The 27,821-nt window shown below is 44.5% G+C and overlaps 1 protein-coding gene across 3 annotated transcripts in view; it reads left to right on the top strand.

Moving 5' to 3' along the window:
- Positions 1-961: 961 nt before the first annotated feature.
- Positions 962-27,821, top strand: part of ntng2b (netrin g2b) — a 109,369-nt gene continuing 82,509 nt past the window's right edge. For all 3 annotated transcript variants that reach the window (XM_078550003.1, XM_078550002.1, XM_078550001.1), the window contains exons 1-3: positions 962-1,171; positions 1,487-2,078; positions 25,418-26,061. In XM_078550003.1, coding sequence (XP_078406129.1) covers positions 1,845-2,078; positions 25,418-26,061 — 878 coding nt within the window. In that variant the 5' untranslated portion in view covers positions 962-1,171; positions 1,487-1,844. The remainder of the gene's footprint in view (positions 1,172-1,486; positions 2,079-25,417; positions 26,062-27,821) is intronic.

Genomic DNA, 27,821 nt, shown 5'->3' with positions numbered 1-27,821 from the left:
AATAATACGTGATTCTGTTTATTTGATTTATTCTTCCAACACAAAGACTCGGTATAACACAGTTGGATAGATTAAAGGTCAACCTAGCATGGTTGAACTAGGTTAAAGGTGAAACAACCCGAGCTGACACTTCTTCCTTGAACATTAAAGAATACAGTTTTTGCGTTGCTTGCTACTTTAAAAAAAAAACATTTCTATAGCGGAGTGGCAGATTAGTTCTGTGACTCGAGGACTGAAGCTCCGTCAGAATTTATCGGTCGCCCATCTGCCCAGTGCATTTGGCTTCGCTCAGCACGGTACAAAGTGCTTTGATCCACGATTTCTCCAGCCAGCGTGTATGTTCCAGATTGAGCGTCACGTCACCGTGCAACCCTTTTGCAACAAAAGGATCCGAGAGATGACTGTAACATTCCACTGACCAACAGCCCTACCTACCCCCAAACCCAGCCGTGAGATTAACCTGACAGGTGTTGCTTCGACCACGAGAAGTAGTTCAGTAGAAATAATAATTGTAACAGCAAATTCCATAGCCTTGACATGTCCAACTTGGCTTTGCCTCTTGCAGAATGTGTTTGATCCAGTTATTTACCTGTGATCCTCAGTTGGTCTATTTAAATTGTTCCCTTGCATTTTTAACAGCACATTGATTGTACATGACTCCTCGTATCTCCCCAAAAGTTGGTGAAGTCTTCACCGCCCTCCGTCTCCCACCCTCACGTAAAAGCTGACTGGAGTAAATTCACAATTAACTGTGTCTCGTTCAGGTCGTTAAAAAAAAAACATTCCCCCGGGGACCTTAAGACTCTGCTCTTCCCATTTCCAGCCCCCTTGTTCCTCAGCAGCCTGTCCCTTTAAGAGTAGATTTGGATCTACGTTTCCCCTTTAAGCTGATTGGGGAGAGCAGAGCCCGGGGCTGTGCAGGAGGAAGTTGCGCAGACTTGAAGCAGCCCTGACATAAAAGCCCAGATAGTGATTGAAAGTGATGTTAAAAGGATTTAGCCTCCGCATTAAGTTGGACCAGAGCATTAGCCCAAAGCCCCGACCATCTGCCCTTGAAGCCGGGAGGGGAGGCCAGAAGCAGCAAGCACTTAAAGCGAAGCCAGTCTGTCAAAAAAAAACCAGCCTCGGGCACGCGTTATGTTTAAAAACCCGGATCGCGTCTTTGCAGCAGGTTTGTCCTCTTCTCTCTCTCCCCTTTTTTTTCCTAGTCATTCTCCGGTCTCTTTACTTATGACCCCAAACTGTCCTCATTCCCCGCAGTAAAGTGTGCGCTTCTAATCTGGGCCGGTGCTGGGAGGGAGGGAGGGAGGAGGAGGGGGTGGGTTTGGTGGGTGCGGGCTACCGTGAGATAGGGAAAACCTCGGGAGATATGAGTAACCGAGAGAGCGGGACACAGTCACTTTATCCAGCGGGTGATCTTGTCTGTTGTATGGTGTACCCAAGTCATTTCACTCCTCTCCCCCCACTGTGTTTCCCTTTCAATTAGTTCTCTGCAATGCAAAAGCGAATTTGGAGAGGACTGGAGAGGAGTAGGACCTCGACACGCGTCCAGATGTATCGCCAATGAGCCCCCCAGTTGGATTTGGGAGAATTTTTAGAGCGGTTCGTTTGAACCTGGAGAACGTCCAGATCGACTCAGGGCATCTGCATGTTGGTGAATTCAAGTGTCTTTTAATGTATGAGGCTTGCACCTGCCTGGAGAGGGCTTGGCGTCTCTGTCGGGATCATGGAGCTTCCGGGGTGCCCCGACCCCCGAGCGATGTGTAACTTGTGCCCATGCTGAAGCCGGCGCTGCGCCCTCGCCCTCCGCCCCGAGCCTGCGTGTGCGCTCCGCCCGGGGGACCATGCGCTCCGGCCCCATGCCTATGTTGCAGCTGGCCGCCCTCGTCTACTCGCTGCTGCCGGCCAGGACTCAGTACGATAGCTGCAAGTCGCTGGTGAACACCGATGACGCCGGCCCTTCCTGGGAGTTTTACGCCTGCCAGCCCAGACCCATGCCCATGAAGCGGTACCTGAAAGTGAAGGTGGAGCCGGCGGGGGTGACCTGCGGAGACCCTCCCGAGCGCTTCTGTGCCCTGGTAAGAGCCGAGGGGGGTGTTTGGGGTGTGGGGGGGTTTGTCAGGATCAGTTCAATTAGCAGCGGGTGTTGGAAGGGACGGCAAAGACAATTGATATTGTACCAACTGTGGGAATGAATGGAGCAGAGAGAGAGAGACAGAGAGAGGGGGTGGGGGTCGTGGGGGTTGCGAGGGTTGTTGGAGACAGTGGGGGGGGGGGAGCCGAGTTGGCTGAGCGGCCGCTTTATGTATGACCCAGGGAACAGGAGAGTTCACATTTCAGGAGATCTAAGTCTGTTGGTGCTCTCCCCTCTCCGCCGCTGCCGCCAAAGCAAAGCCCCCCCCAGCTACATTGACAATTTTACACGGTTTTCTTTTTTTTTAAATAAAAAAAGTGCAATTTCTCTCCCGGGTCCCGGGCAGCTTAAAAAGTTGCCAAGAATACGCTTTAAACAGCAACCAAAAAAAAAACTCCAGAGACATTTCGAACAGTTAAAATTGTCTGCCAGAGATTTTCTCTGCTTTATCTGGGAGATTAATACTATCCGCGCCCTGTGCAGCGCGGAATTACTCTCCTGTGCAGACAGACAGAAAGGGGGATGGGAATGTAAATCCCACATCAGCAGCTCCTCAGGACTACATGCCCCCCAATCGGTAACTGCGATCGGTGTTGTGCACAGGCGGGGGACGCGGATAGAACATTATTAGCCGACTCCACCGGGATGTTTCATTCCTGCCCAACCGTACCGCGGTCTGGACAGCTATGGGTTTGCTAAACCGGGATTCATTGGGTTGCCCAGGAGCCGAAATGAATGAATGCACTTTGCCACATTAATAATTCAGTTAAGAGCGAATGCCGCCGGTTTAGTTTAATAGACACTTGGCTAATAGACATGCAGTTATTCGGAATGGATGATGAAAGCCTAATGCATGGTTTTAAAAAAAAAGACCAACTCACTGACGCTGTATATGTGTCATATACACTGTATTCGGATTAATGACAGAGCAGATGGTTAAAATCCTCAAATGTTACTTTTGATTTGATAAACCCTGATTTGCATAATGACAATCGCGCATTTTAATGGGAGGTACTGGAAGGGAACTGGAAACACAATAAGAGACAAAAACTGTGTTTGTGGATCCCGGTAAAGTCGACGCTGCCACTGAACTTTGTTCATTGACCAATATGTTTATTTCGTTTCAAAACTTCGAAGATGCACTGGGATAGTGAACATTAACTAAACGGAACTCTTATCTAGGTCCTGGTAAGGTCCCTCAAAAATGGAATTCCTTACATCTCTCCGACTGGCCCTTTTGATTGAAGTGTGCACAATAACCTGTCCTAAACTGGCGACAACAGGACCTGTAGACATTCTGGTTTTATTTGAACCATCACTGCCATCCCGTTTAAAACTGGAAGCATCAATTGGAAATAAATGAAGGAATCGAGGAGAAATCTCAGCCGAGATTTAATGGGTCGGCTGGCTTTTTTAAGACAGTTTAAGATCAGGCATGTGTGAGAGCGGACAGTTAACGAATATCAGCCAGACTGAGAGGAAGGAACATTGGATTATCAATCTCACTCACCCCTTTCCCCTCCACACACACACACAAAACAACTCTTTGAAGTGTTGCTAACAAATTGGCAAAATCCTCCCTTTTTTGTAATAACCCTGTTGAACCTCGTAAAATGTAACCTGGAAGCGCAGGGGCCGTGTCCGTATGTATGAAGGACTAGGGCTGAAAACTCAAAAAGGCTTAAGATATTTTCGCTGAGAACTATCCAGTCTCACCAAACATCGATCCCACAGTCAGGACTGATGTGAGATTGATGCTGAACTTTGTGGATGGGAATAATATAGTCGGCGCTGGGTCAAGGTTAAACCAATTTTAATACATTCAGAAACTAATCTGTCTCTCATCTCGCTGGTTTAGGAATGGAAACTATTAGCAAATTGAATCCTGCAATAATTAAACTGGGGGGCAATGATATGCAGGGAGACTCTTTCTGAAGCCCTGATTTACCACAATGTTTCGGAAGCTCAAGAAAGCGGACAATATCATTTAACACGATCGGACGTAAAAAGCTTATCGACGGGGGCTGAACTGCCGAGGGTTTGTAGCTTAAACGCTACACTTAGTTGTAAGTGTGGCAGGACTGACTCCAAATGGTAGTCTGTTTGGGACGGTCCCCAGTGGGTCCAGATTTTAAACCATGTTATTTATTAATGGATAGCCGCTTACTGTGGTCAGAAACCAACTTGTGTGCAGGAAACGCATAGCATGCACTAACGGGCACCACACAGATAGGGTGAAATAAAACCCCTGCACACAACACTGAAACCACGGCAGGTCAATCAGAGCCTATACAGAGAAAAGAGGCGCTCGGTGTATAACCCCCAAACAATAATTTATCTTTACAAGCGCTGTCTGGGCTGAGTCCTTGGTTTTCCACACAACTGCTCTTCCATTAAATTGATGCAAATTGAAATGACTAGCTTTTAAAAGTAGTTTATATGTTTCAAATATTTAGAAGCCACGACAGAATTAAACTTGTTCAACGGGAGACCGTTCGTTCGCCCGGGATGCGAGTTGGCTACTAGCGCTCAGTGTGACGTAGGCCACAGTATTTGTGAATGGATTAATTTTTTTGTCAGCGATTGACTTGTTTTCCGAGGGTACAAATATGACCCGAGAGGCTGACCATGGCACAGGATGTCTGAGGGTGTCTTTAACCTGCTACTCTCGCTCTACCCACTGCCCTTCATGTCCCAAGTGGCAGGAACCAGAGGACCCTCCCCGCTGAAACGTTTCTTTCCTGTTAACCACGAGGTGATTCGTTTGGGTGGTTTCAGCTGGGTTGTGGACGGATCCTCTCAAATTCTAAATTGTTTAAATTGTTGCCGTTTCACATCTTTTGGAGGAACCATGACAGCGATTGCAGGTCATCTGGTATTCAGCGCAATGCAATTTTTAAGTAACTAGACACCTATATTACATTCACCCAATCCATCATCTTAAACGTTCACTCCCTCTACTACCACCACACACAGAAGCTGCAGTGCATCCACAGGATGCACTGCAGCACCTTCCAAACCCGCGACCTCTACCACCTAGAAGGACAAGGGCAGCAGCCAGATGGGAACACCACCACCTGGAAGTTCTCCTCAAAGTCATAAACCATCCTGACTTGGAAATATATCTCCGTTCAAGGGCAACTAGGGATGGGCAATAAATGCTGGCCTAGCCAGCGAAGCCCACATCCCGTGAATGAATAAATAGTAAAACCATTAAAGTACCTGATTGCTGTGGAAGTGTTTTGGAATGAGCTGACTTGTGAGTTACAGATGTTTTTTTTCTTTAATTACGGACCAGTATTACAAATAAACGTGACATGGTTGCAGGCAAGTGTTTCCTATCCATCTGAACGACTTTAGGCCACTGCCTGTTAAGGAAAGATTTGCGTTAATTTATAAACTCTCAGAAATCTAGATTCAGTGCAGAGTGCTGCAGTGTAGGCTAAGACAGAATCACAGAAGCGTCACAGCGCAGGAGGAGACCATTCAGCCCATCGTGTCTGCGCCGGCTCTCCGAATGAGTCATTCACAGGGGCACCCCCTCGCCTTCTCCCCGTATCCCCCACATATTCTTCCTTTCCCGCTAACAGCCCGGTTCTCTTCTGAGTGCTTCGACTGAACCTTGCCTCCACCACCCTCTCAGGCACTGGCATTCCAGACTTTAACCATTCCCAGGAATCTTAATCCTAAAACCAGATTCAATCCAGATTGCTTCTCCAGTCCATTACTAAGCGTGCCGCGCTTCTGTGCATAACGAGACTTCTCAAACACAAATGAAAGCCCCAAGAGCCAGTTAACAGTGGGTCTGTGAGAGGACCGTTGGCAGGAAAACTGGCAGGACTTCCCGCTCTTCTGCTAGCAGATCTAACACGATCTTCGACACCAACCAGGCCTGAGCCATCATTTCACTCTGCATCAAATGAGGGCATCGCGCAGTCCTCAGTTTTGGAGTGCCCGGGTCCCAGGGTGTGATCCTCAGCCACTGACTGAGGCAGATTCTGCGACCACAGCCAGGCTGACGCCTGCTACCCTGCAGCCCAGGCCGCAAATCCCTTGCAGCTGAATAACCACAACCATAACCCGCGAAAGCACATTGTATCAGGCCGGCCTCACCGGGTCCATCCATTCGCATCAAAGTAAAATACAGGAACATTTAAACAGAGTGAACACCCTGTCATATCTCAGTCCTCGGGCCAGTGGAACAGGGACTGGAGATCTAACTGGTGTGAGCTCTTCCCCTTCTTCTCCCAAATAGGACACAGCGCAGAAGCAACCGTGTCTCTTTTTCCTGTCATTGAGCGAGGTCACCAGTTAGGTAGGGTATTTAGTATTGCCAGTGCGCTGAAAACCTTTGCCTTTAATTCTCAATGAAAGTTAGAAGAGTGCTTGGGAGCTCTTGGTCACCAGTTAACGGGAGAACGCAAAACAACTGGAAAATCTGTTGAGAAACTGGAGAGGCAGAGCAGGTTGGTCGGGATCGGTCGCGCATAGACGGGTCAATGGTCGAGTGGGACTCTAATAACAGCAAATCCGTATTTTGATGCATTTCTAGGACTGTTGTTGCTGCCGTTTATAATAATGTCCAGGACTCGGTATCAGGAGTCGCCAGGACCTGTCACACCTGGAGCCCTTTCTATCTCACCTGTACTTTTCTTGCTGCAAACTCGCATCCATCCTGATGATAACCTACCCCGTTTACAGGTTAACAGGCATTTTTCGCAACTCCTGATGAAGTAGTCAATGCTCCGGCCACTTAACACCACGGTAAACCAAACTAATGCGGGTGAAATGCAGGATACTCCGTGACTGACAGGATCTGCCCGAGGGTTTGTGTGGATGTCTGTGATTCCCAGTGTGTCCATGTGTATTTGTGTTTGCGTGTGTCCATGTGTGTGTGTGTCCATGTGTATGTCTGTCTATGTCTGTCCATGTTTGTGCCTGTCTGTCTTTGTCTGTGTCCATGTGTGTGTGTCCATGTATATGTCTGTCTGTGTGTGTCCATGTGTGTGCCTGTCTGTCTGTGTCTGTCTGTGTGTCCATGTGTATGTCTGTCTGTCTTTGTCTGTGTCTGTCTTTGTCTGTGTCTGTGTGTGTCCATGTGTGTGCATGTCTGTCTTTGTCTGTGTCTGTGTGTGTCCATGTGTGTGCATGTCTGTCTGTCTGTGTGTGTGTGTGTGTGTACCGGAACGCATTTCAATTTTTGTTTTGCAACGTTACAAACCCAAACTTTCGCCATTGCTCAATTGGAGAAACACTTTGAGCATCGCCTCGCAGCGGGTACAGACCTGGGTTCTTTCGGAGCCACCTAGGCTATTCCTGACACACGCTTGGAACCTCTCTCCGGGGTAGACAGATGGGAACAGGCGGGACTGGATCAGCTTAGTATTAAATATTATTTTAACTAACCATTCTAATTGAATTGAAGCACATTGACGGGAGTGAACGATTCTGAGCCCTGCTGCGAGGGTTGGTGGGGCGAGTCCATTTGGAAAGTTAACTTAATTTGAAAAGTCCCCACTAAACTGAGCAGCGAGGCCGGTGAAAAGGGGAGTGTACCGTCTCCCTGTGCAACGCCCCCAACAGTTCCCGTGTTCCTTCCAACGGGGAAGATATATTTCCTGTTTTTTTTAATATAAATCTGTCTGAAGATTGACGAAAAGATAAGCAGACAGTGGATCCTTTAATACATCATCAATTTAATCCTGAGGGGCTAGGGCTTTGGGAGAGGAGTGGTCCAGCCCTGTGTGGGGAGGTCAACGGCACTGGGGAGTTGTGCAGATCCAGGAACCCGAGTCAGCATCAAGCAGCCGGTCCCTTCAGCGGCACCCGGGATGTGGTTGCCGGCTCTTGTCTGTGCCCCAGAACTCTTCGCGTCAGCAATTAAACCAACGCAGATTCTTATTTTCTTGGCTGGCTTACTTTGCATAAATTTTAAGCCCATAAGAAAACAGAAATGATTATTCCCTGTTCAGTCAAGCGCTGGTGTCCAGTTCGGAATAGACTGAACACCTGGATGGTGTGTGAAGCCTCTCTGCCCCAATGGGATCCCTACTGTCCATTGATAAATGTCCTGTTGCGATAAAACCATTTTTTTTCCAGTCCAGCTATGATTATTCACACCAAGAACGCTTTCCACTACAAGACCATTCGCTGCTGTCTGAACGGACACGATCCTATGTCATTTTGAGAGTGGTTGGGTGCATTGGCGACTGGTTCCGGAATAGACTCTCTCCTCCTGAGGCAGTTCATTCTCCCTCCTTCCCAATTTCCTTCTCCATCACCTCCCTCTCTCACACCCACGCCCCAGCCCCTTTCTCTATGTCTGTCCTGCTCAGGTTTGGATATGAGGGGATGGGAAGGGGACGCCAAACAGTCCGACACGTTTAAGCTCGGGATATGAACCCAGTTTGTCCCGTGCTAGCATTCCAACAAATGGATATTTTTCGATATTTTCCTTATAAATTTGAACCCACCCCCCCCCCCTCCTCACCCCACCTCACCCCATCCCCCGGGGGGCGGCACCGGGCGCCCGATGTCGACGCGGATAAGCACTGCCAAAGATCGTGGCTGATATCCACTGAAGAACATTTTTTTCACAAAACCCTCTTGAGCTGCGACCTTGGTTTCAAACGACCTTTCTTAAAGAAAAATCGATGAAACTTGAGTGAGAGTCGTTAAGCAGCGCTTGGATTAGTAACTGTCTCTCCTTTTAAGAAGGCGTTTCCGGGCTATCAATATTTAATCAAAGTTCGGAGTTTTATTACTGAAGGAAGTGCTCACTGGAGGACGGAGGGAGAGGACAAGAGAATGGAGAATCCAGATTTCCACCGGAGAAAACCCCTTTCAAGGGAGGCCATGTGCTCAATCCCTGGGAAATACCAATTTACCAGGGCTTATATTTTCTGCAAATTGCAATTCATGTGGCACCTTTCAAAGGATAAATATTCCAAACTTATTCTATACAATCGCGTTTTTACTTAATAGCAGAAAGTAAAGGACACATTTAAGTGGTTGTCTAATAGTCGAGCTCGAAGAGGAGAAATTATTTAACACGTTTAGTCGAAGGAATTTTCATTAAAAGGTGGATGACAGTGTGAATAGTGACCGAGAGAAGGCCGAATCTGGACAAGATGTGTCTTCTCGTTTGTTGAAGCCAAGTGCTTACTGAGTGTGGATTGAAGTGGATCCTGTCTGCATTAGATGTTCATGTCCTCTGCCTCCAACATCAATCCTTCCATTAGTTCAGTTTCATCAATATTTACTGTTGGTTAAGGTCAGGCAGGCTTTTTAAAAATGGACCCATTCAGCAGTTTGACAACTGAAGGAATCGCAGCCGCTCCATTATGGGCTAACTCATTGCTCGCTGAAAGCGTCCCGTCATTTATTAGTAATAACCGAACTAATAGTTTTTTTTTTCTAAACCTTTAACCGCCTACCACCCCCAATGCAAAACCAAATCGTCAAAACAGGGGGCAATCAGGAACAGATTAGCAAAATCCTCAGGAGCCGAGAATGGCATTGGTGAAATCCCTAAAATTCTCCCATCTCTGTTGGATGGTGAGTGATCTACAACAAGGCATGGCTTGGGTTAGAGCAACGAGTTCAAAAGCAATAATACGAATAAAAGCTGAAAATGCTGGAAAAACTCTGCAGGTCTGACAGCATCTGTGGAGAGAGAGAGAGAGAGAGGGAAACAGAGTTAACGTTTGGAGTCCGTATGACCTTCAGCGGCTTCAGGGCTTTGAAGAGGTCATATACAGCCTGGGAACGTTAACTTTGTTTCTCTGTCAGACCTGCTGAGATTTTCCAGCACTTTCTGTTTTTATTTCAGATCTCCAACATCCGCATTATTTTGCTTTTATTATAGAGCCACAGTTTCCCATTAGTCCAGAGACCACTCCAAAATCCTCGATCACCACTGTCTCCGAACACCTCCATCACTCATACGATCTACAGTTCCTCTTACATGACGACTACGATATTTCACCTCTCCCGCCGTTCCCTCCCCATTCTCCATCAGACTAACTTCCTCCACGTCTACATCCAAGACTCCCGGGTCGGTCACCCGACCACTAAACTTCCCCTTTCCACAGTTGCATGTCCTCTTACTGTCGGGCCTTTTTCACTAATTGTCCCCATTCCTTTCAAAGCTACTGTGCACTCACTTGACAGAGCTCTTAACTACACTAACTTTGCAAATGTTCTTACGAAGTATGTCGAATGGCATATGCAAACTGGAAGTCCCCAGAGGGTTCACTACACAGATAGTTAAAATATATCGTGAAAATAAACTGTGTTCCTCTACGTAAACATCTTTTCATGTGTTCTTCAAATCAATCTATTTTTTAAGAAACTTGCAACCTTTCACATACTTTTAAGATTTGGAAATTTTTTAATGAGTAAAATGTTGTTAAAAATGCATCTGGTATACCATTTCTAAACTTCAAAGTTGTCAGATCTGAGAGAGTAAGTTATGCTAATCGCTGCACTGTCAACTTCCCAAGAGAATTTCCATTTTGTTTGAAGTTCATTAAAAAAAAATCCACTTTCATTTCAGTTAGCACCCAGTTAAAATATCCATTTTGTGCTTTAGCATATCTATACATTGAAATCAAAATTTTTGGATCTAAAGTGCATATGTTGAGAGGAACTCTTAGAAATATGTGACTTGCAAATCAAAATACTAATGAGAATGGGAACAAAATAGAGGGTAGCAGATATAATGGCAGTTGTTATAAGTCTGTCATCGGTTTGACAATTTCATAAAAGCCTTAGCTTCTCTCTTTAATAAAAACATAATCCCTGTGACAGTTGAGAGACTCCAGCATCTGTTATTCTCCTAATATTCCTGCCAAATGAACTCTCCTTAATATGTAGATATTCCATAATGTTTCAAATGCACCACAACCAATTAATGTGTAAAAACAGCACACCAGTAACAGTGAGGGAGGGGAGGAAACATAGGTCAACAATTTAAAGACAAAAACAGCCTAACAATTTGAAAAATAGACTATGGTAATGATTATGTATTTGTTCTCAGGTGGAGAATAATTTGAGTCTTTCAAAGAGTTTTGACCCAAAATGTGAAATCTTACCTGTAGGTTCATTAAATACATGCAAATCCTACCCTTTTCAATGCAGTTAATAAATGCAAACCCTGCCAGCACAGTTTATTCTACCCACTATGATATTAGCCAGGTTTTGTTTAGGTTACCACAGTAGCTGCAGAATGACTATTTTTATGCTCTATTTTTTGGGTATTGCTGAAAAAAATACATTTTGTTGAAGCTTTTCCTCTTGCACTCATCAGGACAATCACAAGAATACCAATGTCAGGAAAAGCAACAACTTTATACTGTATGTGAAGAGAATGCCGACTGGTTGGCAAGTGGACTCTGCCAATCAGCGTCAAGCTGCCTGGTTTAAATTTTGAACAACATTTGTCAGTCACCATTAACTGGTGCATTCTCCATGGCAACCCCTCTACCAATCAGAGTCCACTTGCCAACCAATCAGCACTCTCTTCTCATGCATGTATAAAGTTGTTGTTACCCCTTACATTGGTATTCTTGCGATTGTCCTGATGAGTGCAAGATGAAAAGCTTTGACAAAATTCAGAAATACTCAAGTTCTGATCTACCAAATGACTAGTTCTATTCCTTGTTAGTACAGAACTTGATGTTGCTGAAAAAAGAGACATGCTGTCAAAGCTTTTCATTTGCACTCATCAGGATAGATAGAATAATGTCAAATTTCAAAGGGAACAACAATTTATACTGCATCAGAAAAGGGATGCTGATTGGTTGGCAAGCCAGCTCTGATTGGTTGAGACATTGTCATGGTGAATACACCAGGGAGCTATTGCCCCCATGCTTTTATTCACAAAATGTGCAATGTTTAAACATATTCCTTTTGCCTGCAGAGGAAGGTCATTTCACATGAACATGTGTAGCTTCCAGCAAGTGTAAGTGTTGCAAGCCCAACTGATAATCTTAAATTGGTTGTAAGAGTAATTTGTAGCACACTCGGGAACAAGTGCTGCCCAATCGTGAAATCAAATCTAACGTTAGACGTTATATTCTGAGTTTTGCAAGCACTGGTTGGTTGAGTTCAGTCATTACTCTGCCTATTGTGAACAGCCGAAGGGTATAGTATCTCAAAAATATGAGCAACAGCTGAGGCAAGCCATTTCACACTGTTACTATGCAGTGGCAACATGAATGGTGTTTTTCACTATCAGGATGCTGGCGTCAGGCCAAAAAGGCAATATGTCTACCACACAAATGAGTATTGTGATATATGAATTTCTGTGCCAGTGAAATGCCAGGTATGTAGGCTGTATGTTCCAGTGACTGGTGGATTGTATCAAACAGCCTGTCCCTTCGACTGTTCGCAATAGGCAGAGTGTTGACCATACTCACCCAACCTGTGCTTGGAAAACTCAGAACATAATGTCTAATGTTAGATGTGATTCTGCGATTGGGCAGTATTTGATGAGCAATCCCAAGTGTGCCAAGAATTACACTAACAACCAATTTAAGATTATCAGTCAGGCTCACATTGTAGCTCACTTACATTTGCTAGAAGCTATATATATTCAAATGCAGGGACCTGTCCTCTGCCGGCAAAAGGAATATGTACAGGCATTGCGTACTTTTGAATAATCAAAACCATGGGACCAATAGCCCCCTGGTGCATTTGCCGTAGCAACTTCTCAACCAGTCAGCACCCCTTATCTCATGCGCTATAAATTGTTGTTGCCTTTGCTATTTGGCAATCTTGAGTCTGTCCTGATGAATGCAAGATGAAAAGCTTCTTCTGCATGTCTCTTTTTTCAGCAATACTCGTGCTCTGTTTCTCTTGGAGTTCCACTGGTACACAATACAATAGAAAAACTCTATAATGAAGTTAAATGCATGAGTTAACCACCCATTGATGGAATTGCTTCTCCAGCCATTCTTCACTCACTCCACTCAAGCTGACTGACTTCCCTCCAGACGTAGTCCATTCATATTAAGGCCTAGTTATCACAAAATCATATTCATACAAGAATAATAGCTTGTGTGTTCCATACTTAGCAGCTGGAGTAGTTTTATACTATTGGATTTCCTCTTAGCTATTTAGGTAGTAAGTAGCAAGCTGGTCTAGTGCCAATCGACAATAATGACTGATGCCAAATGGGAATATCATGTATACTTTCCTTACAAAGCATTTACTGTTGCTAGCAATGTCAGACAGGCTCCATTTTTAAAGTATCATCTGACTTTCAGCAATAATTCAAAATGTTTTAAATTTTACAAACAGTTCATTCAATTTTATTTTATTTTATTTTTGTTATGCTGAGGTTTGAGTGAAAACTAGTTGTAGTTTTTTAAAAACATTTTTATGTTTGAATATGCACAAATGGTTCTTAGCCTTTTCACTCCCTAAGTTACACACTGAATCTTCGCCTCAACACATTCAAACATGCACGTGGTCTCCTCAATTCATGAAGTGGCAAGTGTGTATAAGCTGTGTGTTCAACATCATCTAAAATATGACTGCTACTAAGTGTCAACTTAGCTCAGTGGATAGCAGTCTCAGTCCTGGGTCAGAAGGTCATGGATTCCAACCCCACCAGAATTTGAGTACATAGGCCAGCATTTTACATCCCCGTGGGCAGGCATGCGCCTGAGCTGTCCAGCTGCAAAACAGTGCAAGATGCTGTCGCGCGAGCGTCCCAATGTCATCATGCACTCGCGTGATATCTCACCCCGGTAGCCAGAAGTGCGCCCACCGACAATTAAGCTGGCAATTAAGTCCATTAAGGTGGCAATTGGAAGATATTTTTCGTGGCCCGTCCGCTTTTACAGTTGGCGGACAGGCCATTCTCCCAGGCAGTCTTTACATTTTTGCTCAAACCTCGGTCCAGGGCAGGATGAATTCTCTGTGGGGAAATAGAATAAAGAGGGATATCTGGGGACTGGTTTTTTTATGAGGTATGCTTTCAGGCGCTTGATTGTGCTGCATGGACATATTTCGCAGCATTTTAGTTGTTTTGTTTATTCCGTGGAGTCCGCAGCTCCCTGAGACAGCTGTCTGCCTTCAGCGAGCTCACTGGAAGTGCTCACCAGCACCCGCAGTGACGTCGGCGCCCAACCTCTTCCCGCCCCCACCGGCAGTGCTGAGCCTTTATCAGCGAGCATTTCATGCTGACTGGCCAGTAATTGGCCAGCCAGTGTGAAACCGCGGTTGGGTGCGATCAGGTCAAGGGCCTGTTTCCTGCCTGATCCCGGGCCCGCTGATCACGCACACCCGATGAGCGAAAAAAATCAGGCCATAATCTTGGTTGCCTCTTTAGTGTGGTGTTACGAATCCGTGCTTTATATATTAAAAAAAATTATGAATTTACTGGCTAAATGCAACTAATTGAATTTTTAAATAAACTAAAGCCACATTCCAATGACTTGCATCACTGTACCTTTTACGTTCCAAACCCATTGAAATGGATAAAGCCTGTCTGCAAAGCTGAACCAGGAACAATTACCTTGAAGGGGTATGAATAGGGCCATCTCCTACTCCATTCACAAAGCATTCCAACAATCACCTGGATGCTCAACTGGGTGTGGACAAACCATTCAACAAAATCACTTGGACAATCGGTCTCTGACTATGAAAGGAATGTGCCCAGATGTATCCTAATCATGTAAGCCAGGCAACTGGAATCCACTAGTCACAACGTATTTGGGTCACTAGGTAGTTGGAGAGTGAGGGTCATGGGACCAGCCAACTAACCCCTTGTGTGTTTAAGCACCTGCTTCCTCTGCAGACCAGTGCACAAGCAAATGAGATGATGAAAAAGCAAGACCATAAATGGGCTCTCCCACTCTCTCTCTCCATCCAACCTGCAAGTTTTGAGCCCTTGACTATCATTGTCCTGCAGGCAGAGAGTAAAGAATCAACCTAGCAGTTGCTGTCTCCAGAAAGAAAGATAAATTGCCTGCCAACATCTTCACTGCCTCTTTACGTGTAATTTACAGTCACAGCACGTAAACAGTTAAACACTCATTGAATTGGCAAGTACATCCTCTTTTTAAAAAAAACCTATTGCGGTCAAACAAGGAGCAGGAAAAGAAGGAAGCCGTCTTACCCCCTTCTCACCTGTAATCAGAGGTGCCATATTTGGGATGAAATTTTAAATCAAGACCCCATAGAAGATTGTACATTTCTATTTGATAAACAGGGAGGTATCTTGGCCAAAATGTACTCCACAACACGACATCAATGAAACAGATTAGTGGCTATTTACTTCACTTGCTGTTTGTGGGACCTGGTCTGTGCAAATTGACTGATACATTTGTCTACAGAATTAGTGAATAAACTTAAAAGCAATTTATTGACTATGGTACGTCTTGGTGTGTCCTGAGGACCTGAAAGCTGGTATATAAATGCAAGATCTTTCCCAAGTGTGTCTATCAAATAGAAAGAGCACAGACTGGAACATCATCTTCTAGTACTGATGACTGAAAGATCTCCAACAACAATAATTACTAGCACATAGTAAAATTCTGGTTAATTACCTGGTTAATGACCTTAATAGGCCTATCAACACTTCTCCAAGCTAGAATCAACCAATTTCTGTATCTGTTCAAATCCATCTTTTGTCTTCTAGAAGAGTTGATTTGTAGAAACAACTCAGTTGGTCTCAGCCCAGTGGGTGAGTTCACAGCACAAATTGATCATCGCTGGGTCAAAAACCTGGAACTCCCTCCCTAACAGCACTGTGAGTGTACCTACACCACATGGACTGCAGTGGTTAAAGCACCACCTTCTCAAGGGCAACGAGCGATGGGCAATAAATGCTGGCCTAGCCAGTGACGCCCACATCCCATGAATGAATTTTTAAAAATTGCTATTTAACACAAATTCTTAGTGTGTTCAAAGAAGATACAAGCATACCTGGTCATGGTTGCCTTTCAGAGATTGTGATTAAGGCCTGCTTTTAGGCTAATTTAGAGGGAGCTTTATTTTGCGTCTGGCCTATGCTGCCTAAAACCTGGAAGTGCTTGGCACAACTGTTGGGTTTTAAAAAATGGGAAGTGCTTTCCCTCTCACATAAACATTCCTCACACTGAGGAGCTGTAAAATCTGAGCGGCCAGCAGACTAGAGCATAGGGGGTTAGATTTCATTCTACGTGGAACGTTGATAATTTTTTTTCAACTAAATCATTGGCTTATAACAACAGAAGATATTTTCCATAGTTGTACACAGAGAGATACGTATCACAGTGTGATAAAATGGAGACCTAGTCCAAAATTCTCCAGATGGTGATTATTATGTCTTGACCAGACCACCATGACATGTGTCCAGAAGCAGTGAAATGTTTCCATCGGAGGAAGAAAAGAAGGGGAAAGGGTGTATTATAAAAGTCCTGGGAATGATGAAACTGACCCCATGGTTGTATGTTGTAATTCTTTCTGCTCCCCTAAATGGGCTAACCAATTAGCTGAGGTACAGTTCACAAGTGCTAACAGCTCTCCAGTCCCTCACTCAAGTGGCCTGCATTCCTGTGAGAATCTGTATTGTGTTAGCATTACAGTCAAGCCTGATCCAGGTCCCACTGGGCATCTGTACATACATACCCTTCAGATCCACACAGTAATGATACAGAACAGAAATCCAGACTGATTTTCCTCCTCTTCCTCTCTAATTTGGAGGCTATTAGGGACAATCTTAGCCTCCCGACCACTCCAAGTCAGATCAGCTACACAATTGGAAGCTCAAATCTTGGACCTTCTTGGCTTACATGTCTCACTGCTACACAAAGTGCCATATTTAGCCCATTGAACCATTGGGAGAGATGGACAAGGAAATTAAAACAAACCTGTTAGTGTTGTTTACAATGCTCACTGAGATCAGATTTCAGATATTAAAAATTTGCAGTCACCTTGCTTTGCTGTTTTGTATTCAATACATTTTGACTATCTTTGTCGCAGTTCATTTGTTACTTCAAAAAAAAGTAACTGATAGCCAACGTGTATGCCAACATGTGGTGTGGGATTGAGCCACACAAAATAGGATGTTTGGAAGAAAGGGAGGTGATTTCAATGAAACATATAAAATTATTAAGAGGCTTGACAGAGTAGACACTGAGAGGATGATTCCCCTGCCTGGGCAGTCTAGAACTAGGGGCAGAATTTTCCATTCAGAGTCTGGGTGTATGCCTGACATGCCGGAACGTTAAATGATGCGCGATTACGTTGGGCGTGCGTCCCAACATCATCACGAAGTCGCATGATATTTCGTTCGGCGTGCATGCGCTGGAGTAGGCTGCATAGCTGCCGATAATTGATAAGCCTATTAAGGCCATCAACCAGGTAATTAACCAGAATTTTACACTGCCCGTCCAACATTATGGTTGGCTGCCAGGTGAAAAGGCCAAACGGCCTTTACGTTTTTAGGAAACCTCATCCACAAGCAGGATGAAGTTTCCTAAAGCTTTTACAAATTAAATAAAAGCTTTTTCTGAAACACAGTCACATGAGGAGACATGTTTCATTAAATTTTTATTGTATTTATTTAATTTTTTTAAAAGCGCTTCAATCTCCCTGAGGCAGCTCCATGCCTCAGGGAGATTGAAGCGTTCTTTCGCGCACATTTGCATAAGAGCTCTGGACCCGACTCTCCCTCCTCCCCCTGCCCGCAAAGGTAGCGCTCAGCGCTACCACTTGTGATCCACGTGCGTGCGGAGCCGATCGCGAACAGCAGTCGGCTCCGTGACCTCCCTCGCCCACTCCCACCGAGTCCGCCCAACGCATGGAAAATCTTGGCCTAGGGGTTAAAGTCTCAGATTAAGAAGTCAGCTATACAGGACCAAAATGAGACATTTCTTCACTCAAAGAGTTGTTTTCTATCTCAGAGGGTGGTGGCTGCCCTCACTGAGTATATTCAAGACAGAGAACGATGCATACTTGGGTACCAAGTGAATTAACGGATAGTGAGCGAAGGTGGAGTTGAGTTGAAGATTGGACAGTAAAAATCCTACAAGTATATAAAAATGGAAAGAGTAGTTAAAGTGAGCATTGGTCCCTTAGAGGGTGAGACAGGGGAATTAGTTATGAGAAACAAGGAAACAGCAGAGACTTTGAAAAAATATTTTGTGTCTGTCATCGCTGTGCAAAACACAAAAGCATTCCAAGAATAGTAGAGGATCAAGAGGAAAAAGGGATGGATGAACTTCAAACAATCGGAGAGAAAGTACTGGGAAAACTAATGGGACTAAAAGCTGACAAGTCCTCTGGCCCTGATGGCCTGCATCCCAGGCGTCTTAAAGGAGTGGCTGCAGGGACAGTGGATGCATTGGTTGTAATCTTCCAAAATTCCCTAGATTCTGGAAAAGTCCCAGGGATTAGAAAACCACAAATGTAACAATTCTATTCAAGAAAGGAGGGATACAGAAAGCAGGAAATTAGAGGCCAGTTAGCTTAACATCTGTCATTGGGAAAATGCTAGAACCATTATTAAGGAGCTAGTAACAGGACATTTAGAAATTGAAAACACAATAAGGCAGAGTCAACATGTTTTGTGAAAGGGGAACCATGTTTTGACAAATACATTAGAGCTCTTTGAGGATGTAACAAGCAGGGTAGATAAAGGGGAGCCAGTAGATGCAGTGTATTGGATTTCCAAAAGACATTTGGTAAGATGCCACATAAAAGGCACAAAATAAGAGCTTATGGTGTTGGGGGCGAATAACTAGTGTGGATGGAGGATTGGCTAACTAACAGGAAACAGAGGGCAGAATATTTAGCTGAGTGGGCAGGCGCACGTCCGACCCGCTCGAGTGTAAAATGATGCGCGATGATGTCGGGCGAGCGTCCCGATGTCATCGTGCACTCGCGCAATATTTCGGTCGGCAGGCCCACTACAATTAACAGGCCTATTAAGGTCATTAAAGTAATAATTAAATGGAAATTTTTGTTAATCGGCCAGGTGGCCCTTGGATTTTTTTATGAAGCCTCATCCATGGGTGGGATGAAGTTTCCAACAGGAATTAAAAATACAATAAAAATGTTCGAATTTCATTTATAACATGTCACATGAGGGGACATGTTTTTATGTCAACATTTTAAAATTCTTCATTTGTGTTTTTAAAAGTCTTCAGCTCCCTGAGGCAGCTCTGTGCCTTCAGGGAGCCTTCAGTGCGCGCACTCACGCGCATGCGCAAACTTCCGCACATGCCCTCCTCCTGCCCCCACCCAGGCAGCGCTCAGCGTTGCAGCACGTGATTCACGCTGGCTGGCCATTAGTTGGCCAACCAGCATGAAATCGAGGTCGGGGCCCGATGGCGGGTGGCGGGCGGCTTCGTGACCGCTCCCAGGCCTGCCCACTGCGCCCGCCCAACCAGGTAAAAATCCTGCCCAGACTGTCAGGACAAATGGGTCATTTTCAAACTGGCAAGCTGTAACCAATGGACTGCCACGGGGACCAGTGATGAGGCCTCAGCTATTTGTGATCTATGTTAATGACTTAGATGAAGGCACTGACTATGGTAGCCAAATTTGCTGACAATATGAAAAAAAGGTCAGAAAACAAGTTGTGAGGAGGATACAAAGAGTCTGCAAAGGGATATAGAAAGGTTAAGTGAGTGGGCAAAAAATCGGCAAATGGAGTATGTGTAGAAAAATGTGAGGTTGTCAACTTTCGCAGGAATTAGAAAAAAACAGAATATTATTTAAATGGAGAGAGACTGCATAATGCAGGGTGATGAGAGGAAGAGCATTTTTATGCAGAGAGTGGTAATGGCACTGCCCCGGGGATGGTGGAAACAGAGGCAATCAATGATTTCAAAAGGAAACTGGATGGGCACTTGAAGGAAATAAACTTAAAGGGTTACAGAGATAGATCGAGGCCACGGGACCTACTGAATTGCTCCACAGAGAGCCTGCATAGACTGAATGGGCCAAATGGCCTCCTTTTGTGACGCAAATTACTCTATCTTAATCTGGTGAAGGAATTTAGCAGTAGAAGGTAATAGTTTGGATAAATTGTGCCTAATGCAAGTAAACTCAAATGCATGAAAGCAAAATACTGCGGATGCTGGAAATCTGAAACAAAAACAGAAAATGCTGAAAAAACTCAGCAGGTCTGACAGCGTCTGTGGAGAGAGAAACAGAGCTGACGTTTCGAATGACCCGTATGACCCTTCTTCAGAGCTCAAATCCATGTTTGGAATTGCAATGCAGCACCACCTGTGGCTCTTGTTGCAAGGGAGAGCTGAATCAAGTATAAATTAATTATATATTTATCAGGATTCAATTTTAATCAAAGAAATTAGATTTAACGTATCTTTATCCCTCACCTGCCTATTTCCCTACTTTTGAAAGCCTTGAATCTTGCAGGTGTACAGTTACATGGACCGCAGTTGTATTCTGTTACCTCACCAAAAACACTCATTCTTCAGGTATATGCCCAAATGGTGAATGATGGGTGGATATTTGACTGTGGAGAGCATCACTGCTGAGTTAGTTTTCACACTTTGTCCACGCATTCTTTCCTCCAGGGGTCAAAGGTATCAATCTGAATGATTTTTCCTGTTTCCACTTTACTATTGTGTGTCAGCAGTGCCTCAGTTGGTAACACTCTCTGAAGGTGTGCAGCATTGTTGCAAACACTGTCTTTTGGGTGAGACGCCAAACCAAGGACCAAGGCCCTATCTGCCTGCTCCTGGTGAATGTAAAAGATCCCATGGCGCTATTTTAAAGAAGAGCAGGGGAGTTATCCCTGGTGTCCTTTCTGATATTTATCCCTCAATCAAAACAGATAAAAGCAAAAGAAATGTAGATGCTGGAAATGGGAAATAAAAACGGGAAATACTGGAAAAGCTCTGGGGGTCTGGCAGCAACTGTGGAGGGAAAAACTGAGTTAGTGTTCTGACAAACGTTAGGTCTGTTTTTCTCTCCACAGATGCTGCCAGACCTGCTGAGTTTTTCCAGCGTTTCCTGTTTTTATCCCAAAAACAGATTATCTGGTCATCATCACGTTGCTCTTTGTGGCAGTTTGCTATGTGCAAAATTGACTTGTGTTTTCTACAGTGATTACACTTCAAAATGTAATTCATTGGCTGTAAAACACTTTGAGATATCTGGTGGTCATGAAAAGTAACCTTTTTACCCCACTTCGCCGATCCAGGGGCAATGAGGTTGCTGCTGACAGTGCAGTTAGATGGAGGATGGGGGATCTCTTCCCATTTAATCTTTTACCTCTCAAAGTTTGTTTAGATAAGCCTGACTTCCACCTACTGGCACCCTGCATTTCCCCTAGTCGGGCACATCCCCTGTGGACAATCAAAAGCACCAACCAGTGTCCTACTGCTCCATAATGCAGTCTATTAATGTTTAAAGACAAATCAACTAATGAGAAAAGATACTGCAGTTTCAGCAATAGACAAAGCTAAATGCCAGCACACATTATATTTGGTACTGGTTGTGAATTCTCACTCAGAGGTTATACTCCCAATGGTACAGAATCTGGGAAATACAGATGTTGCATTGATGCTTGGACATGGAGTGTTTGTTTGATCATCCTGGTTAAACTAAGGATGGCTGCAGATGCCCATAAGACCATAAGACATAGGAGCAGAAATTAGGCCATTCGGCCCATCGAGTCTGCTCTGCCATTCAATCATGGCTGATAAGTTTCTCAACCCCATTCTCCCGCCTTCTCCCCGTAACCTTTGATCCCCTTACCAATCAAGAACCTATCTATCTCCATCTTAAGTACACTCAATGACCTGGCCTCCACAGCCTTCTGTGGCAATGAATTCCATAGATTCACCACTCTCTGGCTAAAGAAGTTTCTCCTCATCTATGTTCTAAAAGGTCTTCCCTTTACTCTGAGGCTGTGCCCTCGGGTCCTAGTCTCTTCTACTAATGGAAACATCTTCCCCACTTACACTCTATCCCGGCCTTTCAGTATTCTGTAAGTTTCAATCAGATCCCCCATCATCCTTCTAAACTCCATTGAGTATAGGCCCAGAGTCCTCAAACATTCCTCATATGTTAAGCCTTTCATTCCTGGGATCATTCTCGTGAACCTCCTCTGGACCCTCTCCAGGGCCAGCACATCCTTCCTGAGATACGGGGCCCAAAATTGCTCACAATATTCTAAATGTGGTCTGACCAGAGCCTTATAAAGCCTCAGCAGCACATCCCCGCATTTATATTCTAGTCCTCTCAAAATAAATGCCAACATTGCATTTACCTTCCTAACTATCGACTCAACCTGCAAGTTAACCTTAAGAGAATCCTGGACTAGGACTCCCAAGTCCCTTTGCACTACAGATTTCTGAATTCTCTCCCCATTTAGAAAATAGTCTGTGCCTCTATTCTTCCTACCAAAGTGCATGGCCTCACACTTCCCCACGTTGTATTCCATCTGCCACTTCTTTGCCTATTCTTCTAACCTGTCCAAATCCTTCTGCAGCCTCCCCGCCTCCTCAATACTACCTGTCCCTCCACCTATCTTTGTATCACCTGCAAACTTAGCCAGGATGCCCTCAGTTCCTTCATCTAGATCATTAATGTATAAAGTGAAAAGTTGTGGTCCCAACACTGACCCCTGTGGAACTCCACTAGTCACTGGCCACCATCCTGAGAAGGACCCCCTTATCCCCACTCTCTGCCTCCTGCCAGACAGCCAATCTTCTATCCATGCTAGTACCTTGCCTCTAACACCATGGGCTCTTATCTTACTGAGCAGCCTCCTGTGCGGCACCTTGTCAAAGGCCTTCTGGAAGTCCAAGTAGATAACATCCATTGGCTCTCCTTTGTCTAACCTACTCGTTACCTCCTCAAAGAATTCTAACAGATTTGTCAGGCATGACCTCCCCTTGATGAAACCATGCTGACTTTGCCCAATTTTACCATGCACTTCCAAGTATTCTGAAATCTCATCCTTAATAATGGACTCTAAAATCTTACCAACGAGCGAGGCCAGGCTAATCGGCCTGTAATTTCCCGTCTTTTGCCTCACTCCTCTCTTAAACAGAGGGGTTACATTAGCGATTTTCCAGTCCTCTGGGACCCTCCCTGACTCCAGTGATTCCTGAAAGATCACCACTAACGCCTCCACTATCTCTTCAGCTATCACCTTCAGAACTCTGGGGTGTAATCCATCTGGTCCAGGTGATTTATCCACCCTCAGACCTTTCAGTTTTCCTAGCACCTTCTCCTTGGTAATGGCCACCATACTAACCTCTACCCCCCGACTCTCTTGAACTTTGGGGATGTTACTCGTGTCTTCCACCATGAAGACTGATGCAAAGTACCTATTCAGTTCCTCCGCCATTTCTTTGTTCCCCACTACTACTTCTCCAGCGTCATTTTCCAGCGGCCCAATGTCCACATTTGCCTCTCTCTTACCCTTTATATATCTAAAAAAACTCTTGCAATCTTCTTTTATATTACTGGCTAGTTTACCCTCATATTTAATCTTCTCCCTCCTTATTTCTTTTTTAGTTGTCCTCTGTTGGTCTTTGTAGGCTTGCCAATCCCCTGGTTTCCCACTGCTCTTCGCCGCATTGTATGCTTTCTCTTTAGCTTTTATGCTGTCCCTGACTTCCCTTGTCAGCCATGGTTGCCTCGTCCTCCCTTTAGTATGCTTCTTCTTCCTAGGGATGAATTTTTGCTGTGTCTCCCAAATTACTCCCAGAAACTCCTGCCATTGCTGTTCCACTGTCTTTCCTGCTAGGCTCATCTCCCAGTCAACTCTGGCCAGCTCCTCCCTCATGCCTCTGTAGTTGCCTTTATTCAACTGTAATACCGTTAGATCTGATTCCAGCTTTTTCCTCTCAAATTGCAGGGTAAATTCTATCATATTATGGTCACTTCCTCCTAAGGGTTCCTTCACCTTAAGCTCCCTTATCAAATCTGCCTCATTACACATCACTAAATCTAGAATTGCCTGTTCCCTCGTGGGCTCCACCACAAGCTGCTCCAAAAAGCCATCTCGTAGACATTCCATAAATTCCTTTTCTTGGGATCCACTACCAACCTGATTTTCCCAGTCTACCTGCATATTGAAATCCCCCATGATCACTGTAACCTTGCCTTTCTTACACGCCTTTTCTATCTCTTGTGTATCTTGTGCCCCACATCCTGACTACTGTTCGGAGGCCTGTACATAACTCCCATTATGGTTTTTTTACCTTTGCAGTTCCTCAACTCTACCCACACAGATTCAACATCATCTGACCCTACGTCATTTCTTGCTATCGATTTAATTTCATTTCTTACTAACAAAGCAACCCCACCCCCTCTGCCAACCTGCCTATCTTTTCGATAGGATGTATATCCTTGGATATTTAGCTCCCAGTCCTGATCCCCTTGCAGCCATGTCTCCGTGATGCCCACCACATCATACCTGCCAATTTCAATCTGTGTCACAAGCTCATTTACCTTATTTCGTATACTGCGTGCATTCAGATACAACACCTTCAGTCCTGTATTTCCCGTCCCCTTTCTCATTGTCGTCCCTTTATCTGATGTGCTTGAAGTTAGATTCCTAGCCCTTTCCAAACACTCTGCCCTATTTTGTGTTCTGGAGACTTTAATAGCCTTTCCTGGGCTCTCCTTTCTTTTCAGTTTTTTCATAATTTTCCATGAAGTTGAATCCACCCCCCCCACAAGCTAACCTGCTGCTTTTTTTCCCATTAGTCATACTTCTTGGAGTTTTACCCTTCCCTTCCCCCCCACTTTCTAGTTTAAAGTCCTGTTGACCACCCTATTTACCCTTTTCGCTAGAACATTGGTCCAAGATCAGTTCAGGTGGAGACCGTCCCAACGGTACAGATCCCTCCTGTTCCAATACTGATGCCAGTGTCCCACGAAATGGAACCCCTCTTTCCCGCACCACTCCTTTAGCCACGTGTTTACTTCCCTTATTCTCGCGTCCCTATGCCAATTTGCACGTGGCTCGGGTAGTAATCCGGAGATTATAATCCTCGAGGACCTCTTCTTTAATTTAGTTCCTAGTTCCTGATAATCCCCAAACAGGTCCTCTTTCCTAGTCTTACCATAGGAATTACCCTAGAATTACCATAGGAATCTTAATCAGACAGTGAAACACTTGGAAGTAGAAAGTCGTACTTTCAGGTGACGTACAGGGACCTGCATATTGCTTGTATTATGAAGTTTCTTTTGTTTTTACAGAATGTCAATGTTTTTGTAAGCATCCTTTGGTAGTTAAATTTAGAAAATAAATGAACTCAAACTTAAACATTTTTTTCAATGTTCTCATTTCAGGGCAATCCCTACATGTGCTTTAATGAATGTGATGCTTCAAACCCAGACCTGGCTCATCCCCCCAAATTCATGTTTGATCAGGAGGGTAATGGACCTGTGACTTACTGGCAAAGTGTTACCTGGAGCAAATACCCTGAACCTCTCCTAGCCAACATCACCCTCTCCTGGAACAAGAGCATACAACTCACTGAGAATATCGTCATTACTTTTGAGGCAGGCCGACCCACCACCATGATACTGGAGAAGTCCCTAAACTATGGAAGGACATGGCAGCCTTATCAGTACTATGCAGAGGATTGCATGGAGACTTTCAGAATGGAGGCCAAAAATGTCCGAGATCTCTCACCTGTGACTGCCCTCCAGATAATCTGCACAGAAGACTACTCCAAGTGGGTGGGCTTTGAAAATGAGAAGAACTTGCACTTTGAGGTCAAGGAACGCTTTGCGATTTTTGCAGGCTCACTCCTCCAGAACATGGAGGCTCTGTACAAGAGGATGGACATAAACAAGGGCCTGAGGGAGTTTTTCACATTAACAGACCTTCGAATTAGGCTGATGAAACCTGCAACTGGAGGGACCTTTGTGCAGAGGAAATACCTAAATAAATACTTCTACTCCATTTCTAATGTAGAAATTATGGGCAGGTAAGGGATCAGATTATTGTTGGAATAGAGTCATTTTCAAGATTTAATTTGCATCTTATCAAAATGGTTTGGGACAAAACATTATTGAAAGTCATGTTACTAACTCTTGAATGTTGCAGTTGTCCAGTTCTGAAGTAAAAGGGAAATAGCTAAAGCTTTTGGATCTAAACCATTTGCATAAAGCTCACGAATCCACTGATTTATGTAAAGATTGGAACTGGACTGTCTTAATACAGCTCAATACAAATCTAAATATTCAAGTTAGCAAAAAAAATCAATCAACTTCTAGGTTCTAAGATTAATTTTCCTTCTTTATCCACGTGAGCTATGAGGAGGGGAGAGCATTGATGGATCAAATTCAGATACATTGATTGAAACAAAACATTTGAAATAAATATATCAATTTCTCAAGGGTAATAAATCCACAATGGGTGGAGAGGTGAGCAACTGAACATAATCTACTTCAAAGATTATTTCTGGTCTGCAACCATTATTTTTAAAAGAATCCTCTATCATTTTTCCCTTCTGCTCATTCTGATCTTTTTATGTGTCTTTTGTTTCCATTCAAGAGCTAGGCCACCTTGGCCACAGCTAGTTTCCATGTAGTTATCATTGGAGCGTAGGAGCAGAAGTAGGCCATTCAGCCCATTGAGCCTGCTCTGCCATTGAATATGATCATAGCTGATCGTATTATCAGCTGACAGGAAGCTCTTTTTAAAGAGATACTGTCTTTATGAAAAGAAGTTGGGGGCATGAGTAGTGGGTTAAAATTGGCCTTTCACCAACTGGGCCTTGGGTAAAATCCAGCCTAGACAATAAGGTTAGTCTGAGTGGGTGTTATAGTTTGGGCTTTCTCCAACACAGTTTCCCTTGTACAAAACAGCTTACACTCTGCCTAATGAATTAATTGTAGTACAGGCCTAACACCACCGGATCCTTCCATCTATAAAAAAAGATGGACATGCAGTAAGCAAATCCATTTCAGATGGGGTGTCTTCACATGGCCAACTTTTCTGAAGGCTGAAGAGGCCAGTTCACCTCTAGAGGCAAATTCTGCCAAAAGTTCTGCACATGAGGCTACCACGTATTGCCGGGGTTCGTTGTTTTCAGTGTTGGCAACTGTTGCCAATCTGCTGTAGCCGCTGGTCATCATGGTGTGCATGCCAGCACACAGGAGGTGTTGCCATTTTCCTCTGTCTCCTGCTAATGACTCCCAAGTGTAATAATCCATGTCTAGGGCCTTCATGTCATGCTTGCAAACATCCTTGAAATGGAGCTTTGGGCATCCTAATGGTCACCTGGCTCCGGCTACCTCATTATACAGAAAGTACTTGGGTATGTGACCATCTTAATCTGTTGGCCTCTTAAAGCCTCCTCTGTTTGGTGACTGCTAACAAACATGGGAGCTCTGCCTTTGAGAGGTTGGCTGCGTGCCTGATTTTGCCCCGCCAGGATATACCCATAATGTACTGCAGGCAGTGAAGATGGAAATCGTTGAGCTTCTTTTGTTGCTAGCAGTAAGCTATCCATGTTTCAGTCAATAAGCAAGGTGCTGAGAACACAGGCCTTGGAAACCATCAGCTTGGTTCTAAGGGTCAGTTTGATGCATTTCCATGCATGTTTTGTGAGTTGGCCAAAGGTGGTATCTACATGTGTATCAAATTCTGCACCAAGGGACAGATTTGTTTGTCACTGTGGACCCAAGGTAGCAGAACTTGCTAACCACTTTCAGTGGGGTGTTCACTGGGTGTGATCAGGAA

This window comes from Cetorhinus maximus, chromosome 10, assembly GCF_964194155.1.
Source record: "Cetorhinus maximus chromosome 10, sCetMax3.hap1.1, whole genome shotgun sequence".
NCBI classification, from domain to species: Eukaryota; Metazoa; Chordata; class Chondrichthyes; order Lamniformes; family Cetorhinidae; genus Cetorhinus; species Cetorhinus maximus.
The sequence above is the reverse complement of the archived record's forward strand: the minus strand, read 5'-3'. Positions and strand labels throughout refer to the sequence as shown.